Here is an 18399-nt window from a genome sequence, read left to right on the forward strand (position 1 = left end):
TCGAAGGCCAGACACAATAAAACAAAACAAATTCCAGAAAGATAATTTGGTAATTGAGATAGAATATGTCATGGAAGCATCTGTCTATCCAGGTCAGCAAATATTTTTCTGTAAAGGGCTGGATCATAAACATTTTAGGTTTCACAGGCCATACAGTCTCAGAGGCATCCACTCAACTCTGAGACTGTGGCATGAAAACATTCACAGATAACATAAACAAAGAGCAAATGACTGTGTTTCAAAAAAAATTTATTTACATAAACAGACAGCAGGCAGAATTTAGCCTGCAAGCCACAGTTTGCCAGTCCCTCATTATAGCCTGATTTTTAGTGTTTTTCCCTAAAGAAAGAAGTCTGGTAGATGACATACTTGTCCCAGGTGATAGAATGATGCGGTAACAGTCCCAATTTCTTCACATCTCCCTGTAAACACACAGACTCCAGGCTAGACCATGTGACCTGCTGTGGTCAATGGGACCATAGTAAATGTGACACAGAAACTTGAAAAGTACTAGCAGAATGGTGCTTGTTCTCTCTTATTGTTCCTCATCTCTACATCCACCATTGCGTGAATTTACCCAGGCCAGTGTGCTGAAGACATACTCATCATCCTCATTACCCTAGGCAAGAAGAGGTGATGGCAGCAGCAATTGCCAGATAAATGATGAAGCCACTGACGACCAATTAGCCCCCAAGGAACCCAACAGTCGACTGGAGTCCCATGAATGAACCCAGATGAAATCAGCAGAAGAACCATCCAGCTGGACTTAGTCTAAACTGCTGACCCACAGAATCATAAGGTAACAAATGAGCATTTTAGAGATTACGTTTCAGGGTGATTTTTCTGCAAGAAAAGCTACATGGCACATTCTGTAGGAAGTCTATTATTTTCTAAAAATATAAAGTGAAAGGTCAGCAAGTATATTTATAGAAATGGGCAAGAGAAAACTGAAGAAACACACAAAACATTTATTTCCATTTTAAAGATCCTGTCACCTGCCAGCAGGGACAAGTCCAGAAAGTCTTCCTACCTGAGCAGACTTCTTTATAAGTAGGATTGGGAGTATAGCCTCCTGCATAACCAACTTGAGTTGAATATACACCTTTCAGGGTCCAGAATTTCCTTTCAGCTCCCCAGAAACAGCCCATTCCTAAGAAAAACATGATACTGGTTAGTCCTTTATCAAAAACAAGGTAGTCATTGCATATTAGGAGCCCTGTCACACTAGGAAAAAGTTCTTCTTGTTATCTGGTAATCAAACATGAGTAAGATTTTATCTTTTAAAGAAGTAGAGTTTTTAACATCTAAAAGGAATTTTATTTAAGGTTATTTTCACAGACTGTCTCTTTGCTTTTGTTACTGTTATTCACTCATTAAGTTATGTCTCACTCTTTTTGACCCCATGCACTGCAGCACACCGGGCTCCTCTGTCCTCCACTATCTCCCCAAGTCGGTTCAAATTCATGTCCATTGAGTCAGTGATGCTTTCTAATCATCTCATCCTCTTTGCTTTAGTTGTGTAAAAACTTTAAAAAAACCTCAAATTTTAATAGTTTGTAAAGTTACACCTTTTGAAATAATACAGCAAAAGGATAACTCCATCTGATGAATGATTTCCACACTCAGTTCATTATGGACTTGTCAAAACATAGTAAGTTTTAGGAACAGTAGAAATTTATTTAATGATCAGTATCCTGGTCAGGCTTTCTTTAAAAATTCTAACAAAGGAAGGTAACACTAAATTACTGATTTAAATGGGAAAACATCCCCCAGATCAAAACAGATTGACACAGTACTTGATTAAAAATTTCACATATGTGTTCAGTTTGAAATTTTTTTTAATTCGTTAGAAAGTTTCATGTGATAAATCACTGCTCACCAAAAAGAACATTTTTCTGAGTTCGATTACTGAATATGATAAAGAAAGAAAGAGATAGAGGAAGGCAGGTAAAGAGAGTAACAAATAAAGGCACAAAAGTGGTTTTCCATTCAACTAGCACACATGTGCTCACACCAGTGGTTAGGTATTAGATTCTTTTGAATATATGAGGAAGAGGAAAACTAAGACCTATCTCCCAAGAATGCACATGCTTACACTCATCTAAAATGTTGTATTACATTTCCTTGTCTCCAGATAAAGAACCTTCATTTTCCTACCATGAATTTCTAAACTTCCACAACTATTCTGTGGTCAATTTCTAGATGTAAACAAGATTACTGCCTTACTCAAGTTTTACCTGCCTTTATTAAGTCATATATAATTAAAATATTGGGTAGAACAACAGTTATCAAATTAATATATGCCTCCTACTTTAACAATCACTAGATCTGTTAGATTTGATTACAGAGCTAAAAGAAAAATTAGAAGTTTAGTGAAATTCTTGACACTTGTTAATATTCTACTTTAAGAATTCAGAGCAACAACAACCAAAAACAAATGTGCATGATGTTATGCATTATACAAAAATACACTTGCTCAAATGTGATGGGAAACATACTAACCAAAAATAGGCTAAGTTAAAAAATATGATAGAGCCAAATGATGAAATTTAATGCAGTAAAAAGTTACTGTTGTGGTAAAAATGCAATATGGAAATATGTATATAATTGCATCATAATTAACCCAAAGCTAAATTTAAAAGGGAAAAAGACAATTATAGGCGTGTTCTTATTATAACTATGAAAAAATATTCATACCAAAATAGACTAGAAAGAAATACATAAAATCATAATCATGATTATATTACAGTGGTGAGAATGCACAAATTTTTTTTATTTTTCAAGTTTTTATATAATAGGTTCACATTACTTTAAAAACAAAAATACATACCTTTTAAAAAGGAAAGCAAACAATTCAAAGAAAAAATAAGCATCTGCATTGTTCGAGTTACACACCACTAAATATCATTTTTTTCTGTTTACAAGTGAATTGTTTGCTACTAGTGAATGTAACTGGGCTTACCCTGGTGGTTCAGATGGTAAAGAATCTGCCTACAATGCAGGAGTGAATATGACTAGGTATTTACTGAGTATTCCTAAAAATTGACCATCCTCAAGTCTCTGGAACAAGGATTCACTATTAATTTTATTTCATTGCATTCCTGAGATGAGGGGACTATATTAGTCAGAGTTTTCTGAAGAAACAGAACCAACAGGATTTAAACAGATCTACAGAGAGAGATTTATTATGAGGTATTGGATCCTAAGTTATGGAGGCAAGGAAGTCCCATGATCTACAGTCTGCAAGCTGGAGGCCCAGGAAAGGCAGTACCATAATCTTAGTCCAAACCTGAAAGTCTGAGAGTCAGGGAATCCAATGATGTGAATCCCAATCTAAGTTTGAAGGCTGATAACCAGGAGCACTGATGTTTGAGGGCAGGAGGAGATGGGTGTCCCAGCTCAGACAGAGTGAATCCACCCTCCATCTCCTATTTTGTTCTATGCAGCCCCTCAATGGACTGGACGATGCCCACTCACGCTGGTGAGGTTGATCTATCCCATGTACCGACTCAAATGCTAAGCTCTTGCAGAAACCCTCATAGACACATCCAGAAATAACACTTTACTGGTTTTCTGGGCATCCCATAGCCAGGTCAAGTTGACACATAAAATGATCGGTCACAAGAATGATGACAGGGAATCTCTGGAGAAGGACAGGTGAAAAAGGATCTGGGCAGTATTACTGCACAGAAAAGGCCATAAAGCCATCCAGGAGATGGGCAGTGTGCAAGCTGAAGGCACCTTAGCCTCTGAAATTTGGTAGTCTGTGGGGGTCACTGAATAAAGTATTTCTGTATCTCACAGTGGCTAACAGTGATAGTACCAAAGAGTACTGCACACCTTCAGTATTCTCCACACACGATACGTTGCTGTTGTTTAGTTGCTAGGTCGTGTCCAACTCTTTTGTGACCCCATGGACTGTAGCTCTCCAGGCTCCATGGGGTTCTCCAGGCAAGAATACTGGAGTGGGTTGCCATTCCCTTCTCCAGGAAATCTTCCTGGAACAGGGATCGAGCCCATGTCTCCCACACTGCAGGTGGATTCTTTACCTCTGAGCCACCAGGGAAGCCCACACACGGTATATAATGGGCTATTTTAGCAGCCAGCTTACCCTGATCATTGTCTACAGTCTTATTGTCTATGGCCCCAGAGTCTAAATCTCCTACGTCTTCACTACATCCTCATGGTACAGATTTATAAAACTTAAAATGACCAAACAAAAATTTACTGAAGGTAGAGAAATATTTACCTACCCCCTTTTTGTTTATTGGAGATGAAGAAAAGAACTCTGATAGCAAGGATAATGAACTAGCTCCACCTGGGCAAAGGTCGCCAAGAGCGGTGTGGCTGAAATAATGTCCCAGGGTATATAACCAATGTTGATATTTCTATAAAGGTATTTAACTTAAGATAGGGGTGACTGTAAGAATAAAACTCCTTGAAGCAATCAGATGTTTTATCTAGTGGCTTCCAGTATAATCTAAGCATTCTTTCATTTGCCTTTGAATATGTATGTGTTTAAACAAAGAAAGGTTTATTTATGGCAGAATGTCTCAGAATTTATGGGTCTAGTAAGCAACATGAATATCATCTAAAATATGTTTTACTTAAAATATTTTATATTTTAACCTTTTATTATAAATAAACCAGATACAGAAAAACCACATGCAACAAATGCATAACTCAGTGCATTATTATACTCGAACAGTCTAGTAACCACCACTCAGGTCAAGATTTAGAACTTTGTCATCCACCCCAGGAAACCCTTACATCACACCCCAGTCACAACTCTCTTTCTTCCCCCAAAGCTAACCACTGTCTGAATTTTATAGTATTTACTTACTGATGCTTCCTTTATCATTTTATCATTCAAGGTATCCATCCTGATACTACAGTTTGGTCCTGCTCATTTAAAAAATCTGATTATGTCTTTAAAATTCTTTCAACGGACAGGCTCCCACTCCATTCTAATCCTTTAATTTATCCATTGAAGAAAACACGAGCCACTTGACCTGCAGAATTTCCCACAGTGTAGATTTTGCCAATTGCATTCTCCTGGTGAAATTCAACTTGTTCTTCTATCCTCAATATTTCCTGCAAATTTGCTGCTGGATCCAGAGGTGTGATCCACACTCAGATTTCATCCTTTGGAAAAACTACAGGTGGTACTATGGTATATTTTTAACTTTTTAGAAGTTTTTCCAGCTCTATTGATATATAATTGACATATGACAAGTAAGTTTACTGTATAGAATGTCATCACATACTTGACACACAAACATACTGTGAAATAATTAAAACAGTAAGGTCAGTTAACACATTTATCACCTCACACGATTCCAATTTTTTGTAGTGAGAATATTTAAAACCTACTCTCTTAGCAATGTTCAATTATAAAGTATAGTATTATTAGTTATAGTCACCATGGGGAATATTAGATCCCCAGAATTTACTCATCACTAGAAGTTTGTATTCCCACACACAAACTCTGGAAACCACTCTTTGTTCCAATGAATTTGGCTCTTTCTTTAGATTCCAATATAAGTGAAATTATACAGTATTTGTCTTTCTCTGTATGACTTATTTCATTTAGGATAATGCCTGAAAGGTCTAGCGTGTTGTCACAAATGGCAGAATTCCTATTTTTCATGGCTTTTTATGGTTTTTATAATTAGTATTATAATCATAATAATTATTCCATTATGTTTGTGTGTATATTTACACACACATCAATAACACACCATTTTATCCATTAATCTGTTGATAACCACTTGGGTTGTTTCCATCTCTTGGCTATCATGGACAATGCTGAAATGAACGTGGGAGTAGAGATATCTCTTTAAGACAGTGATTTTGTTTTCTTCAGATATATAACTCAGAAGTGGGACTACTTGCTTATATAGTAGTTCTATTTCTAATTTCTGAGGAACTTCCACACTGTTTTCCATAATGGCTGTACCAATTTATATTCCCACCAACAGTGCCCTAGGGTTCCCTTTTCTCCATATCTATGGTATCAGTTGTGATGTCTCCTCTTTCATTTATAGTTGTTTATTTGAGCTCTCTCTCCTTTATTCTTGGTTAGTCTAGCTAAAAGTCTGTCAATTTTGTTTTCACTTTCAAGAAACCAACTCTTTGTTTCAATTATTCTTTTCTGTTGTCTTTCTACTCTTGATTTCATTTACTTCTGCTCTGATCTTTATTATTTCCTTCCTTCTGATAATTTTGGTCTTAGATTATTTTTTTTCTAAATCCTTAAGGTGTAAAAGTAAGGCTGTTTACTTGAGGTTTTTCTTTTCCTTCAATGTAGACACTCATCACTATAAACTTCCCTCTTGGAACTGCATCCTTCTACATGGATAACCAAGTATCCAAAATAAATTATTATTTATTAAATAATCTATTATTTCCGCATTTATCTCTAATGTCATCTCTATCCTATGTCATTTTGAGTGATCCTGTGTCTGGGCTATATATTATGTTCCATTCATTTGTCTGTTTCTGTACCAATAACACACTGGTCTTCATTCATGTAGTCAACAAATATTTATTCATTGCCCACCAGGTGCCAAGAAGTGCGCTAGGCACTTGGAATACATGAGTGAATGAAACAAAGATCCTAACTTTTACAGTGCTTATATTCTAGTGGCAAAAGACAGATAATATACAGTAAAAATAATAAATAAGCATGTGATGTAGCAAGTTAGAGGTAAGCAGCTATTTTTTTAAAAAAAAGAAAAGTAGAACAGGGTCAGACGGATCAGGAGTGCTGGGGAAGGTGCAGTGTTAAATAAGGTTTTGGGGTGGACCTCAAAGAGGTAGTTAACTGCAACAAAGACTTGAATGCAGTGAAGAGGTCACCCATTCAGTTTTCTGGGGCATGGGATGTTCTTGGAATAGAAAAGCATCACCACAAAGGCACTAAGAAATTCCTGCAATGTCTGAAGTGGCAGGAAAGAAACCAGGATGACGGGTGGAGTGAGTTGGCAGAAGCAGTGAGATATAGAGCAGTAAGCTGGATCACACAGGGTCTTGGGGGCTACTGTAAGGACTTTGGACTTTACTCTGATGAAATGGATAACCATGGCTAAGTTTTGAGCATGTGAGGGGAATTACATAACTCATGTTTTACGAGATTCACTCTGGCTGTTCTCTGCTGAGAACAGACTGGAGTGGACCAAGCAGAGAAGCAGGTAATGGTTAGGAAACTATTGCTGTAAATCCAAGTGAGAGATAATGGTGGTTTACACCAGAGAGCAGTCACATGTCATGATCAGATTTGGGATACATTTTGTAGAATCAAAAGGATTTCCTGACAGCAGGGTTTGAGAGAAACAGAGAGGCACGGATGATTCTAAGATTATTGGTTTGAGTGGAAAACAGTGTGGGTGGAGCAGGTTTGCAGGGAAAGATCAGGGGTTGCAATCATTTGAATTTTAATGAGGCATAATAATTTGGTAGAGCAAGTGTTCTTATCTCACACGTCTTCAAAATTTTCTTTGCTATTCTTGACTCTTTCTGTCAATGAACATAATACAGCTGTCCATTTATTCAGGTCTTCTTGGATGTCCTTCAATACCATCTTATCATTTTCTCCATAAAGGTCTTCTATATTTTTATTACACACAGTTCTGTGTATCTTATGATTTGTGTCACTGCTATAAACTTTCTATTATACTTTTTTATTGGTTAGAGCTGGGATATATTAAACCCACGGATCTTAGTTTGCTTTTGATACACTCAGAAAACAGAGAATTCTCTTCCTAGTTCAAATGGTTTTACTCCATGTTCTCTTTGATTTTCTATATAATACTTCATACAAATGACAATTTTATATCTCCCTGTCCAATCATTATTTTCCTTCTTTTATCTCATCCTATTGCATTGGCTAGGACCTTCCACACAAGGCTGAATAATGCGGGTGATAGTAGAAAGGCTTGTTTCATCCTAATGCTAGTGAGAATGCTCCAATAAGGATGAGGTTTGCTGCAGGTTTTCGGCAGATATCCTGTTTCAGGTTAGGAACGTTTCCTTCCATTCTGAGTTGTAAAGAGCTTTATGCCATGAATAAGTTTTGAGTTTTAACAATGCTTGCATCCTTTTGAGATGATCATAGACATTCCAAATCTTTTAATCTCTCAAAGTAATATATCACATTTATAAGTTTTTCTGAACCATCCTTCAATAAACCTTACCTACTCATAATGTATTTTAATATGAAAGAAATACTTTTACTAATATTTTACTTCAATGTTTTCATTTATGTTTGTAAGGAAGATATGTCATAATTTTATTTCTTTATACTATCTTGTCCGCAAATAGAATCAAGGTTATATTGGCCTCACCAAATGGACTGTTAACACTTTTTTCTTTTTTCTCCTATTTAACACCACATTAGAAAAATTTATTTGGTCCTTGGAGTTATAGTAAAACTTTCTGAACCACCTAGACCTTGTGTCTTTGGAGAGGAGAGGGGAGGCATTAGGAAAAACTTTAACTGTTTCACTGCTATGAGTTTATTCAAGTGGTCCTATTTCTATTTCTGTTTTTAGACATTTTCATCATAGAACAAAATTTGGCTTTCAGTGATTCCTCCCCTTTTTTTTAGTTTTCTACATCTGCTCTTTCTTTACAATTATCTTGTTATACAGTTTACTTTTAATCTGTTCCTTTCCTAGTTTCTTGATATGAATACTTATGTTGTTTATTTTCAAGTATTCCTGTTTTCTGATAAATGTCTTTAAAGCTGTACATTTTCTTCTAAGTTTTGCTTTAGATACATCCCACATACTTAACTATGTGGTACTTTCCTCATCACTCTTTTCTAGATATTTTATAATTTCCAAGTTATTTCCTTCTAACTCAGGATTACTTAAGGGTATAAAATTTAGCTTTCAAACACATGGCCTGTCTTTTACACTGCCTTTTCATTCTTTGCATTGCACTTAGAGAACGTGGTCTTTATTGTGTTCTTTTGAAATCTGTTGAGACAGGTGAACCTTGGAGTCTTGGGAGCATAAGAGGAGTCATTTACAGAATATAACAAGATGACTCTTTAAAGAATATTTTATCTTTGGGACTTCCCTGATGGTCCGGTGGTAAAGAATCCACCTGCTGATGCAGGGACACGGGTTCAATCCCTGGTCTGGGAAGATCCCACGTGCCGTGGAGCAACTAAGCCTGCACTGCAACTACTGAGCCCGAGGGCCACAACTAGAGAGTCCAAGCCCCGCAACGGGAGATCCTGCGTGCTGCAACTAAGACCTGATGTAGCCAAATAAATAAATAGAAATTACATCTCTTAAAAAATTGTACATGTGTAGTGACCCATGTTTCTTTCACATTTTATCCAAATGCTCCCTCTCTTTCAGCTCTTTTCTCTACCGTTAGACATTACTCAGAGCAGAGCCATGTTCCCAGTCATTTCCAGAGCTACCTCCATGAGCAGGCTCTCAGAAAGTCAGACAGGACAGTAAGAGCGACACAGCCATTCCACTCCTGAGATCACAGGCTCCCCCTCTTCCTCAGCTCCTTTACAGTTTGACAGCTCAAGCTCACAAAGTCACTTTGCCTGTTTTAACTTGCTGTAAGGTACACATTTACACTTGCCTTTTTATGCCTTTAAAGCAGCCTTTTTCTATATGGTTCAAACCACGTATCATCTATTTGGAAATGGCTCTGAACCCATAAGTCTAACCCCTGACCGCCCAGCTAAGAAAGCTTTAGAAAGATGCATTTCCAACTCCCTGCTGTGTTATCTCCACCTGGAAGGCCCCCTGACATCTTGAATTCAAAACAGCTAATACTTAATTGACCAACCAAGCCAGCATCTTGTTTTGATGTCTCTGTTTTAATGATACTAGCATTTTCCTAGACCCTTAATAGGAAATCTGGGAGTCACTGCTATTCTTCCCTTTCACTGTCTCAGCCTCAGCAGTTTACTGGTGTCCAGCCCCTCACACTGTCACTCCTTTGCCACCACCATCCTAGTTCTGATCAGCTGCTGCTTCTTCAACTGTCCTCCTACCTCAGCTTTCCTCCCTCATCCCACCCACTGCTTTCAAGTCAATTTCCATCACAGACACTTTCAAATTTGTCCTTTGTCTTCTTTAAAATCACGAGTAGGTAACATGTAAGAATCTTGGGACTTGCCAAGATGGTGCAGCGGAAAAGAATCTGCCTGCAATGCAGGAGTCACAGGAGACTCAGGTTCAATCCTTGGATTGAGAAGATCCTGATACCTTACAGTGAACAGTGTCGCATTCGTGATCTCCAAAGAAGATTTAACTTCGGGACCAGGGACCAGGCTTGATCACTCAAGAGCTTTCGTATAGCAGAGTTTTATTAAAGTATAAAAACAGACAGAGAAAACTTCTGACATAGACATCAGAAGCGGGGTGGAGAGTGTCCCCCCTGCTAGCCTTAGCAAGCTGTTTTATGTCTGTTAGAAAGTTATTAATCAGATAAGAGGGATACCCCAAGGCTGACAGAGTTTCACCAGGCCCCTCTCCCACAATATGCATCTTTGAGACAGGATGGCACGAGATGTGTCATCCCCCAGCCATAAAACAATTGATATGAATACTGGTTTGTTGAGCTATTATCAGCCAAAAGTTAGTCTTAGGTGGAACCATTTTGAAGAAAGGCAAATTCCAAAGCAAATACATAGTTTCATTAACATAGCTTAAGAAAAACATTTCCATAAGAAAAATGCCTTGGTTAGCTCAAGGTTTGAGAAAAGTTAAGTTCAGGTGGAACCAGGTGTCATCACAGCAACAAAGAATTTTAAGAGACACTTGCAGCCTATTTCCTCCCTTTGGAGACCCCTGGCCTTCCTGTCTGTTAACCTCTCAATCCCCTGGAGGAGGGCATGGCAACCAGCTCCAGTATTCTTGCCTAGAGAATCCCATGGACAGAGGAGCCTGGCCGGCTACAGTTCTTGGGGTCACCAAGAGTCAGACTCAGCTGAGAGACTGAACACACACACACACACACACACACACACACACAATCATATTAAATAATTCAGTAAGATGCTTTACTTATCACAACTTTTACTTGAAAACTATACAATTTTAACTCACCTTTTGCTAGAAAAGAAACCATACAGCAATCAGAATCTGACTGATATTATCAGTGTTTGGTGACAGTTAATTACCTTCTGTCCACGTCATTCCTAACACTGCTTTAATTTTATTAAGTATTCTTTGCAGTCTCTTCCCAAATTTAATACATATCCATATAGACACATAAGCCACTCTGTGCTGCAGTACCATGATAAATGCAGCTCCAAGGTCTTTATACGTGTTGCTGTGTTTCACCTTCTACTCTGGGAAGAACCTCTGAAGAGCAGTAGATCTTTATTCACCAAGAGGATTCAAGAACGAGAATTCCAAGGTTGTAAGGGACCTGATCTCTCACATAGCTTAAAGGCCCTGTTAGTATTTTTTTTAAGATTTTTTTCTGATGCAGACTATTTTTAAAGTCTTTATTGAATCTGTTACAATACTGCTTTTGTTTTATGTTGTGGTTTTTTGTTTTTTTTTTTTTAGCCCCAGGGAATGTTGGATCTTAGCTCCCCAACCAGGGATAGAACCTGCAACCCCTGCATTGGAAAACGAAGTCTTAACCACTGGACCACCAGGGAAGTCCCAAGACAAGACCCTGCTATTAATATTATCAAAACATTCCTCGGCATCATGGGAAACAGTTGAACTGCCATTAACCTTGAAGCAGTCCAGTCCACCCCTGCAGATCTAACGACGCTAAGGAAGCTCTTTCCTCCACTGAGCCGAAACCCTAGAGTGTTCCCTCCTTCGCTCTGATCCTCTCCTGTGAGGTAACACAGGACAAATTTAGCCCCTCTTCCTCAGGACAACTTTTGAACCCTTTGGCCATCTGAAGGCTCTGGTAACTCCATGAGCCTCCTCTTGTAAGCTGATTACAAGCATCTTCATCTGTTCCTCATTACTCATACTTCTGAATCCGCTCACCATGTGCTCTCCTCAGAGTGTGCACAGTGTTTCTGGGCCCCTTCAAGGACAGTGGAGCCACAACCACTCCCCAGGAATGAGCTAATGAGGCAGTGGTGCCCCAGACAGGATGACCCTGGCCATGTCATCACTGGAAAGCCTATAGGCTTCACCAAATCAACTCATTGGAAGCATCATGGTCCTCCCAGCTGCTGGAAAGCAAGTGGTTGCTAGCTGGACTAGAGGAAAATCGATGACGGATCGACAGCAGCACCTCGATTCAGGAGAAGCATGCTCTTCCTGAGGAGGTGAACACAAGGCTAAAGACCAAGCCAGGTTAGAGTGACCGGTCCATTTTATCAGGGCCTGACAAATATGTTCAACAGCTCGCCAGGGGCAAAGAAAAGAAAGCCTTAAGAAAAAAAAATAGCATTCAGTTTTCCTAGGAAGCATCCTTTAGTATTTCTATATTTCCTAGATATGTCTGTTCACGGGCCCTGCCTTCTCTAGGCACTTGCAATTTTGTTTTCCCTTCTACAGTGAGTGAGAGACTGATGGAATTTCAGTGAACAAATGAACACGACATTTGCCAGTGGGTGCTGATTAACACAGCAGAAGGCCTTCAGTTCTAGCTGAATCCTAAGAGAAAATATAGGACATGTGGAGGCGGAAAAGAAATTCCAGATGAAGGAACTTTCCTGAAAGGCTGCCCAGATAATCTGCAGACACAAAGTACAGTGGGACCCTCTTCTTATCTTTCCTGAGAAACAGAAAAATGTTAAAGGGAGGCTCAGGTCAGCTTGGATATTTCCACTTCATCAAGAAGGAATGGTATGGTACAGCTGGGAGGACAGTTGGTGAAAATCATCTCTATGGTTCTTGTTGCTCTTAAGATAAAGCACAATTTCCTTAACCTCGCTAACTGGGTGGGTAGTGATGCCAGCTAACCACAATGAGGATAAGTTTAGCCGAAGAAAGAAATTATTATCTGTTGAGTGCCTACTATGATATGGCCATTGTGACCCTATAAAATGCACATAGTCCATACCATTGAGACCTGCCTTGTGAGAAAGTTATCATTATTTTCATTTAATAAATGATGATTCCAGGATGCAGATTGTAATGATTTCCTAGTGAGAAGTAGAGCTAGGATCTGAACCCAGGTCTGAGTCCATCTCAACACACTGTCACCATGGAACCAGAGAAGGAGGAACAATGCCTTCTAAAAGGAGTTAAGAGTGCGAAGTGGGAACACGGATGGCCTTTGAGAAAAACAGATCTTCCCCACTGTATATTCATCTATGTTTATTAATCTTTGTTGTTGTTGTTGTTCCGTCACTAAGTCTTTATGCCCATGAAAAACTTTATTCCTTGGTCCTGATTTGAGCCTTGTGTTTGACCCTCCAGTGTTGGTATTTATCTTGACTACCTCCCAATAATACTTCATCAAATTTATGCCTATTATTTCCTCAAATATATATTTCTGCCCCAGTATCTCTCTCTGGGCTCCTTCTGACACTCCAATTACACATACATTAGACCAACTGACATGGGCTCATAATCACCAAGGCTCTCTTCATTTTTTAAAATTATTTTTTCTCTCTGTCTCTTTGTGTAGATAATTTCTATTGACTTGTCTTCAAGTTTACTGATCACTTCTAATGTAAAGTCCAATCTCCTGTTAAGATAATCCAGTTCAGTTCAGTCGCTCAGTCGTGTCCGACTCTTGGCGACCCCATGAATCGCAGAATGCCAGGCCTCCCTGTCCATCACCAACTCCCGGAGTTTACCCAAACTCATGTCCATCGAGTTGGTGATGCCATCCAACCATCTCATCCTCTGTTGTCCCCTTCTCCTCCTGCCCCCAATCCTTCCCAGCATCAGGGTCTTTTCAAATGAGTCAGTTCTTCACATGAGGTAGCCAAACTATTGGAGTTTCAGCTTCAACATCAGTCCTTCCAATGAACACCCAGGACTGATCTCCTTTAGGATGGACTGGGTGGATCTCCTTGCAGTCCAAGGGACTCGCAAGAGTCTTCTCCAACACCACAGTTCAAAAGCATCAATTCTTCAGCACTCAGCTTTCTTCACAGTCCAACTCTCACATCCATACATGACCACTGGAAAAACCATAGCTTTGACTAGACAGACCTTTGTTGACAAAGTAATGTCTCTGCTTTTAAATATGTTATCTAGGTTGGTCATAACTTTCCTTTCAAGGAGTAAGCGTCTTTTAATTTCATGTCTTTAGTCACCATCTGCAGTGATTTTGGAGCCCAAAAAAATAAAGTCTGACACTGTTTGCACTGTTTCCTCATCTATTTGTCATGAAGTGATGGGACCAGATGCCATGATCTTAGTTTTCTGAATGTTGAGCTTTAAGCCAACTTTTTCACTCTCTTCTCTCACTTTCATCAAGAGCCTTTTTAGTTCTTCTCTACTTTCTGCCATAAGGGTGGTGTCATCTGCATACCTGAGGTTACTGATATTTCTCCCAGCAATCTTGATTCCAGCTTGTGCTTCATCCAGCCCAGCATTTCTCATGATGCACTCTGCATATAAGTTAAATAAGCAGGGTGACAATATACATCCTTGACATACTCCTTTTCCTATTTGGAACCAGTCTGTTGTTCCATGTCCAGTTCTAACTGTTGCTTCTTGACTTGCATACAGGTTTCCCAGTAATACCTCTTTAAATTTCAGATGTTGTGTTTTTCAGTCCTAGAAATTCTATTTCATTTTTTTCTAGTTTACATTTCTCTGTTGATATTACTCTATTACCCCACTCTGTCCATCTTTTCCTTGTAAACTGCTTCATGTATTTATAATATCTATTTTAGGTCCTTGTCTGCTAATTTAAACATCGAACTCATCTCTGGGTCTGCTTCTATTGACTTTTTTCCTATAACTATTAATCTCTTTTGTTTGCTTGTTTCTATTACTCCTTCCGTATGGAATGTTCCCCGTTGACTTACAGGTACTCTAGCTGCCCTTAGACTCTGCCCCTTCAGTCTAGTAAGGGAGACACTTTCTATTTGCCTACTTGCTCTTACTCTTTTAAATAAGCAACTGTGAATTTTTGGAAGTGCTCTCAGGGAAAAATCTGGTTCAGTGTGGTGCTTACAAAGTTTGTTTCCCTTATTCCAAGAACTGTGTTCCCTCCAGATTCTGCCCAGAGCCATATTTGGATGCTCTTCAGTGGCTCAGATGGTAAAGAATCTGCCTGCAATGCAGGAAACCTGGGTTCGATTCCTAGTCCGGAAGATCCCCTGAAGAAGGGAATGGTTGCCCACTCCAATATTCTTGCCTAGAGAATCCATGGACAGGGGAGCCTAGCGGGCTACAATCCATAGGGTCACAAAGAGTTGGACATGACTGAATGACTAACACACACACATAATGATTTTACAATATTGTGTTAGTTACTGCTGTACGACAACATGAATCAGCTATACATAAATACATATGTATATATATACACCCTCTTGGACCTCCCTCCTACCCACCTCCCATCCCACCCTTCTAGGTCATCACAGAGTATTGGCTAAGCTCCCTGTGCTTTATTTTCTTGCCCTTAAAAAAAAAAAAGTTGCATTGGGCATAAGAAATTTCTTTCATAGGAATTACTTTACTTATACACAGCATTATTCCAAAAGAAGAATTTGAGACAACTTACCAAAAAACATATTAAATAATAAATAATAAAAATAAAATGAGACAAAAAATGAGTCAGTAAATAGCTCCCCTTCTTGAATTCCAAAATGTTTGGCAGTGAGAACCACAGACAGTTTTACCTACTCTGTCTGTGAAAACTGGAAAGCAGAGAAAACGCACTCTGATAAATATGTCTCCTGTTACCTCCAACACAGTCACAATATTAAGCCAAAAACATGAAAAAGAGCTCCAGGTGAGAGAGCCCAGCTGTTAGTCTTTGCAGTGGGCAGCATGCCTGGGAAGGCTTTGTCACTTCTTGGATCCTCATACATTTTCATCATTTTGATATTCTGAAAGCATGTCACCTCTAGAAGTAAGCCAGCCCCCAGCCCTTTGGCCCTCTCTGGAGTTGATTTTATACCCTGGGCTGTGGAAGTTCAGGACTGGAATGTGCCCAGGAGCATCTGGTCACAAGATCTGGGGCGAGAACTGGAGAGAAGATGGTGGCCCCTCAGATCCAGCTTTGCTGGAGACATAACCTTCTGCCACCTGACCATGTGCCTGTTTCTTTGTTTTACCCAAATCTGTTGAGGCAATCTGTCTACTGTGATTATATTTTCAAATGTTTGACCAAATGGCTACAAGTTTTAATAAGTCGATTAAATGCCCAAGTGAAAATGGTCATTCAGTCAAATTAAAGAGGTTTCCATCACTTGTTAAATCACTTTTGACTTAAGCAACTATACTTATCCATGCTTCTGACTCATGAATATACATATAATCCATGTTTAGATACCTGGAGCAAAATGGTAAACATAGGGAAAAAAATGAAGTTGCTTTCCTAATCAACTGGAGGTCAAGGTAACCAAATTGTTGATAAAGGGAAGTTTCTTTTTTAGAAATATTCTAGGTCATAAATAAAGGGAAATGCAAGAATTTAAATACCACCATCTTGCAGCTTCTAATAAAATAACAGATCAAGACAATGATCATTAGGGGCTGCTGACTTCACCAAAAGAGAGAGAACCAGTTATTCAATGCCTCCTGGATGGTTACACACCCCACCTATGGAATCTGATCAGTCTTCTAATTTCTAATTTGCAGAAAACACAGAGGCTTTACAAGCATATTCATGCAATCCAGGCTGAAGGAGACAGTACCAGAATAAATGATCTAGTTTTTTAAACAAATAAATTATAAAGAAAAATAGATAGAAGGGTGAATTTTATAGACTAAAAGAGACTAAATCAATTGCAGTGTATGGACTCTATTTGGATCTTGATTCAAAGGGATGGTTTGAAAAAACATTTATGAGACAAGAGTAGAAATACACACTCATGGGACATTTGATGATATTATGGAACTATTTTTTGAGGTATGATAGTGGCATTGTGGTATGTTTTCTTAAAATCTGCTCTTAAAAAGAGATATGTGCCTAACTATTCCTGGATGAAATGATATGATACCTGAGATTTGCCGTGAAACAACCTGGGGTGGAGAAGAGAGAGTGAGTAGGAACAGAGATGAAGCACATTAGCCCTGAGTGATAACTGCTGAAGCTGAGTTAGTGAGGCTTCACTATATTAGTCTATTTTTACACATGGTTGAGATTTTTCATAAAAAAGAATGAAAAATTAAATATTTTTTAACACTCCACTGACAGAAATAATAGTGCTCATGCTCAGTCACTCAGTCATGTCCAACTCTCTGCAACACCATGGACTGTAGCCCGCCAGGCTCCTCTGTCCATGGGATTCTCCAGGCACAAATACTGGAGTGGGTTGCCATTCTCTGCTCCAGGGGATATTCCCACCCAGGCATCGAACCTGGGTCTCCTGCGTTGCAGGCGGATTCTTTACTGTCTGAGCTATCGGGGAAGCCCATCACCTAACTCCAAGGATGTCTGTGAATTCTGAATTCTTTAGGGACTTCTCTGCAACTTTTGGCGGGAGAGTGTGCTTACCTTCTGGTTCTTACTAGTGTCCCATGTGGTTGGGGTTGATGGATACATGATCTCCAGACCAGTCAAGGGTTACTTTATCAGACACTCTCTGACCCACTGCTTCCTACCAAGGGTGCAGTTGCTTTCTCCAGACACAGAAATCCCCACCCACCTCCAGCTGCCATGCTCTCACCCTCCCTACCCCAGGATGGGTCTGTGCCTTCTGGACCAGGACCAGGACCAGGACAATCCTGGGCAGTGCCACACACAACAAAAGGAATTTTCAACATGGGACTTTGAAAGTCTCTCCTTGTCTTGCCCGTTATTAGACCTTTCCACACTCAAAAAGGAAATGAAAGCTGAGATCATTACACACATGCAAAAGATGCATAAAATAAAATGTGTCTTAAAGCATGTCTCCACATGACCAGCTACATGTCCCTTAAAGGTGCTTCAGATTACCCTGGGGGGAAGGCCTATTTTGGCTTCCCCAAGTGCCTCCTCACTTCACAAGTTCGCACCAATGAGCAGCCTGCTGTTCTAACCGTCTTGTGAATTTAGATTGTTTAGTTAATTATAAACACATTCAAAGTCATTCTTTCTGGCCTTTTTCTTGGAATGAGTGACTGCCGCTCCACAGCTCACAGAATGGTCTTCCATAGTTTTCAGTCAAGGTTCAGGGAGAAATATGCCACACCGGGATTTGATTATTTACCAACATAATGTTGGATCCTGGCCAATGAGACACCAATATATTTTTCCTTTGAAGTCTGACATATTGCCTGCTGCTTTCAATGCTGTGTTCTTGGCCAGGAGACAAAATAACTGTGG

At 39.2% G+C, this 18399-nt stretch overlaps 1 protein-coding gene across 6 annotated transcripts in view; it reads right to left on the reverse strand.

Annotated features, from left to right (window-relative positions):
• Positions 1-18399, reverse strand: part of MSRA (methionine sulfoxide reductase A) — a 389493-nt gene that overhangs the window by 204481 nt on the left and 166613 nt on the right. For 5 of the 6 annotated variants that reach the window (XM_081496028.1, XM_081496004.1, XM_081496013.1 and 2 more), the window contains one exon: positions 1031-1150. The exons of the other annotated variant lie outside the window; for it this stretch is intronic. In XM_081496028.1, the coding sequence (XP_081352154.1) occupies positions 1031-1150 (120 nt within the window). The remainder of the gene's footprint in view (positions 1-1030; positions 1151-18399) is intronic. 6 annotated transcript variants of the gene reach the window in all.

Source organism: Giraffa tippelskirchi, chromosome 1, assembly GCF_054371585.1.
Source record: "Giraffa tippelskirchi isolate mGirTip1 chromosome 1, T2T-mGirTip1v1.2.pri, whole genome shotgun sequence".
Taxonomy (NCBI): Eukaryota; Metazoa; Chordata; class Mammalia; order Artiodactyla; family Giraffidae; genus Giraffa; species Giraffa tippelskirchi.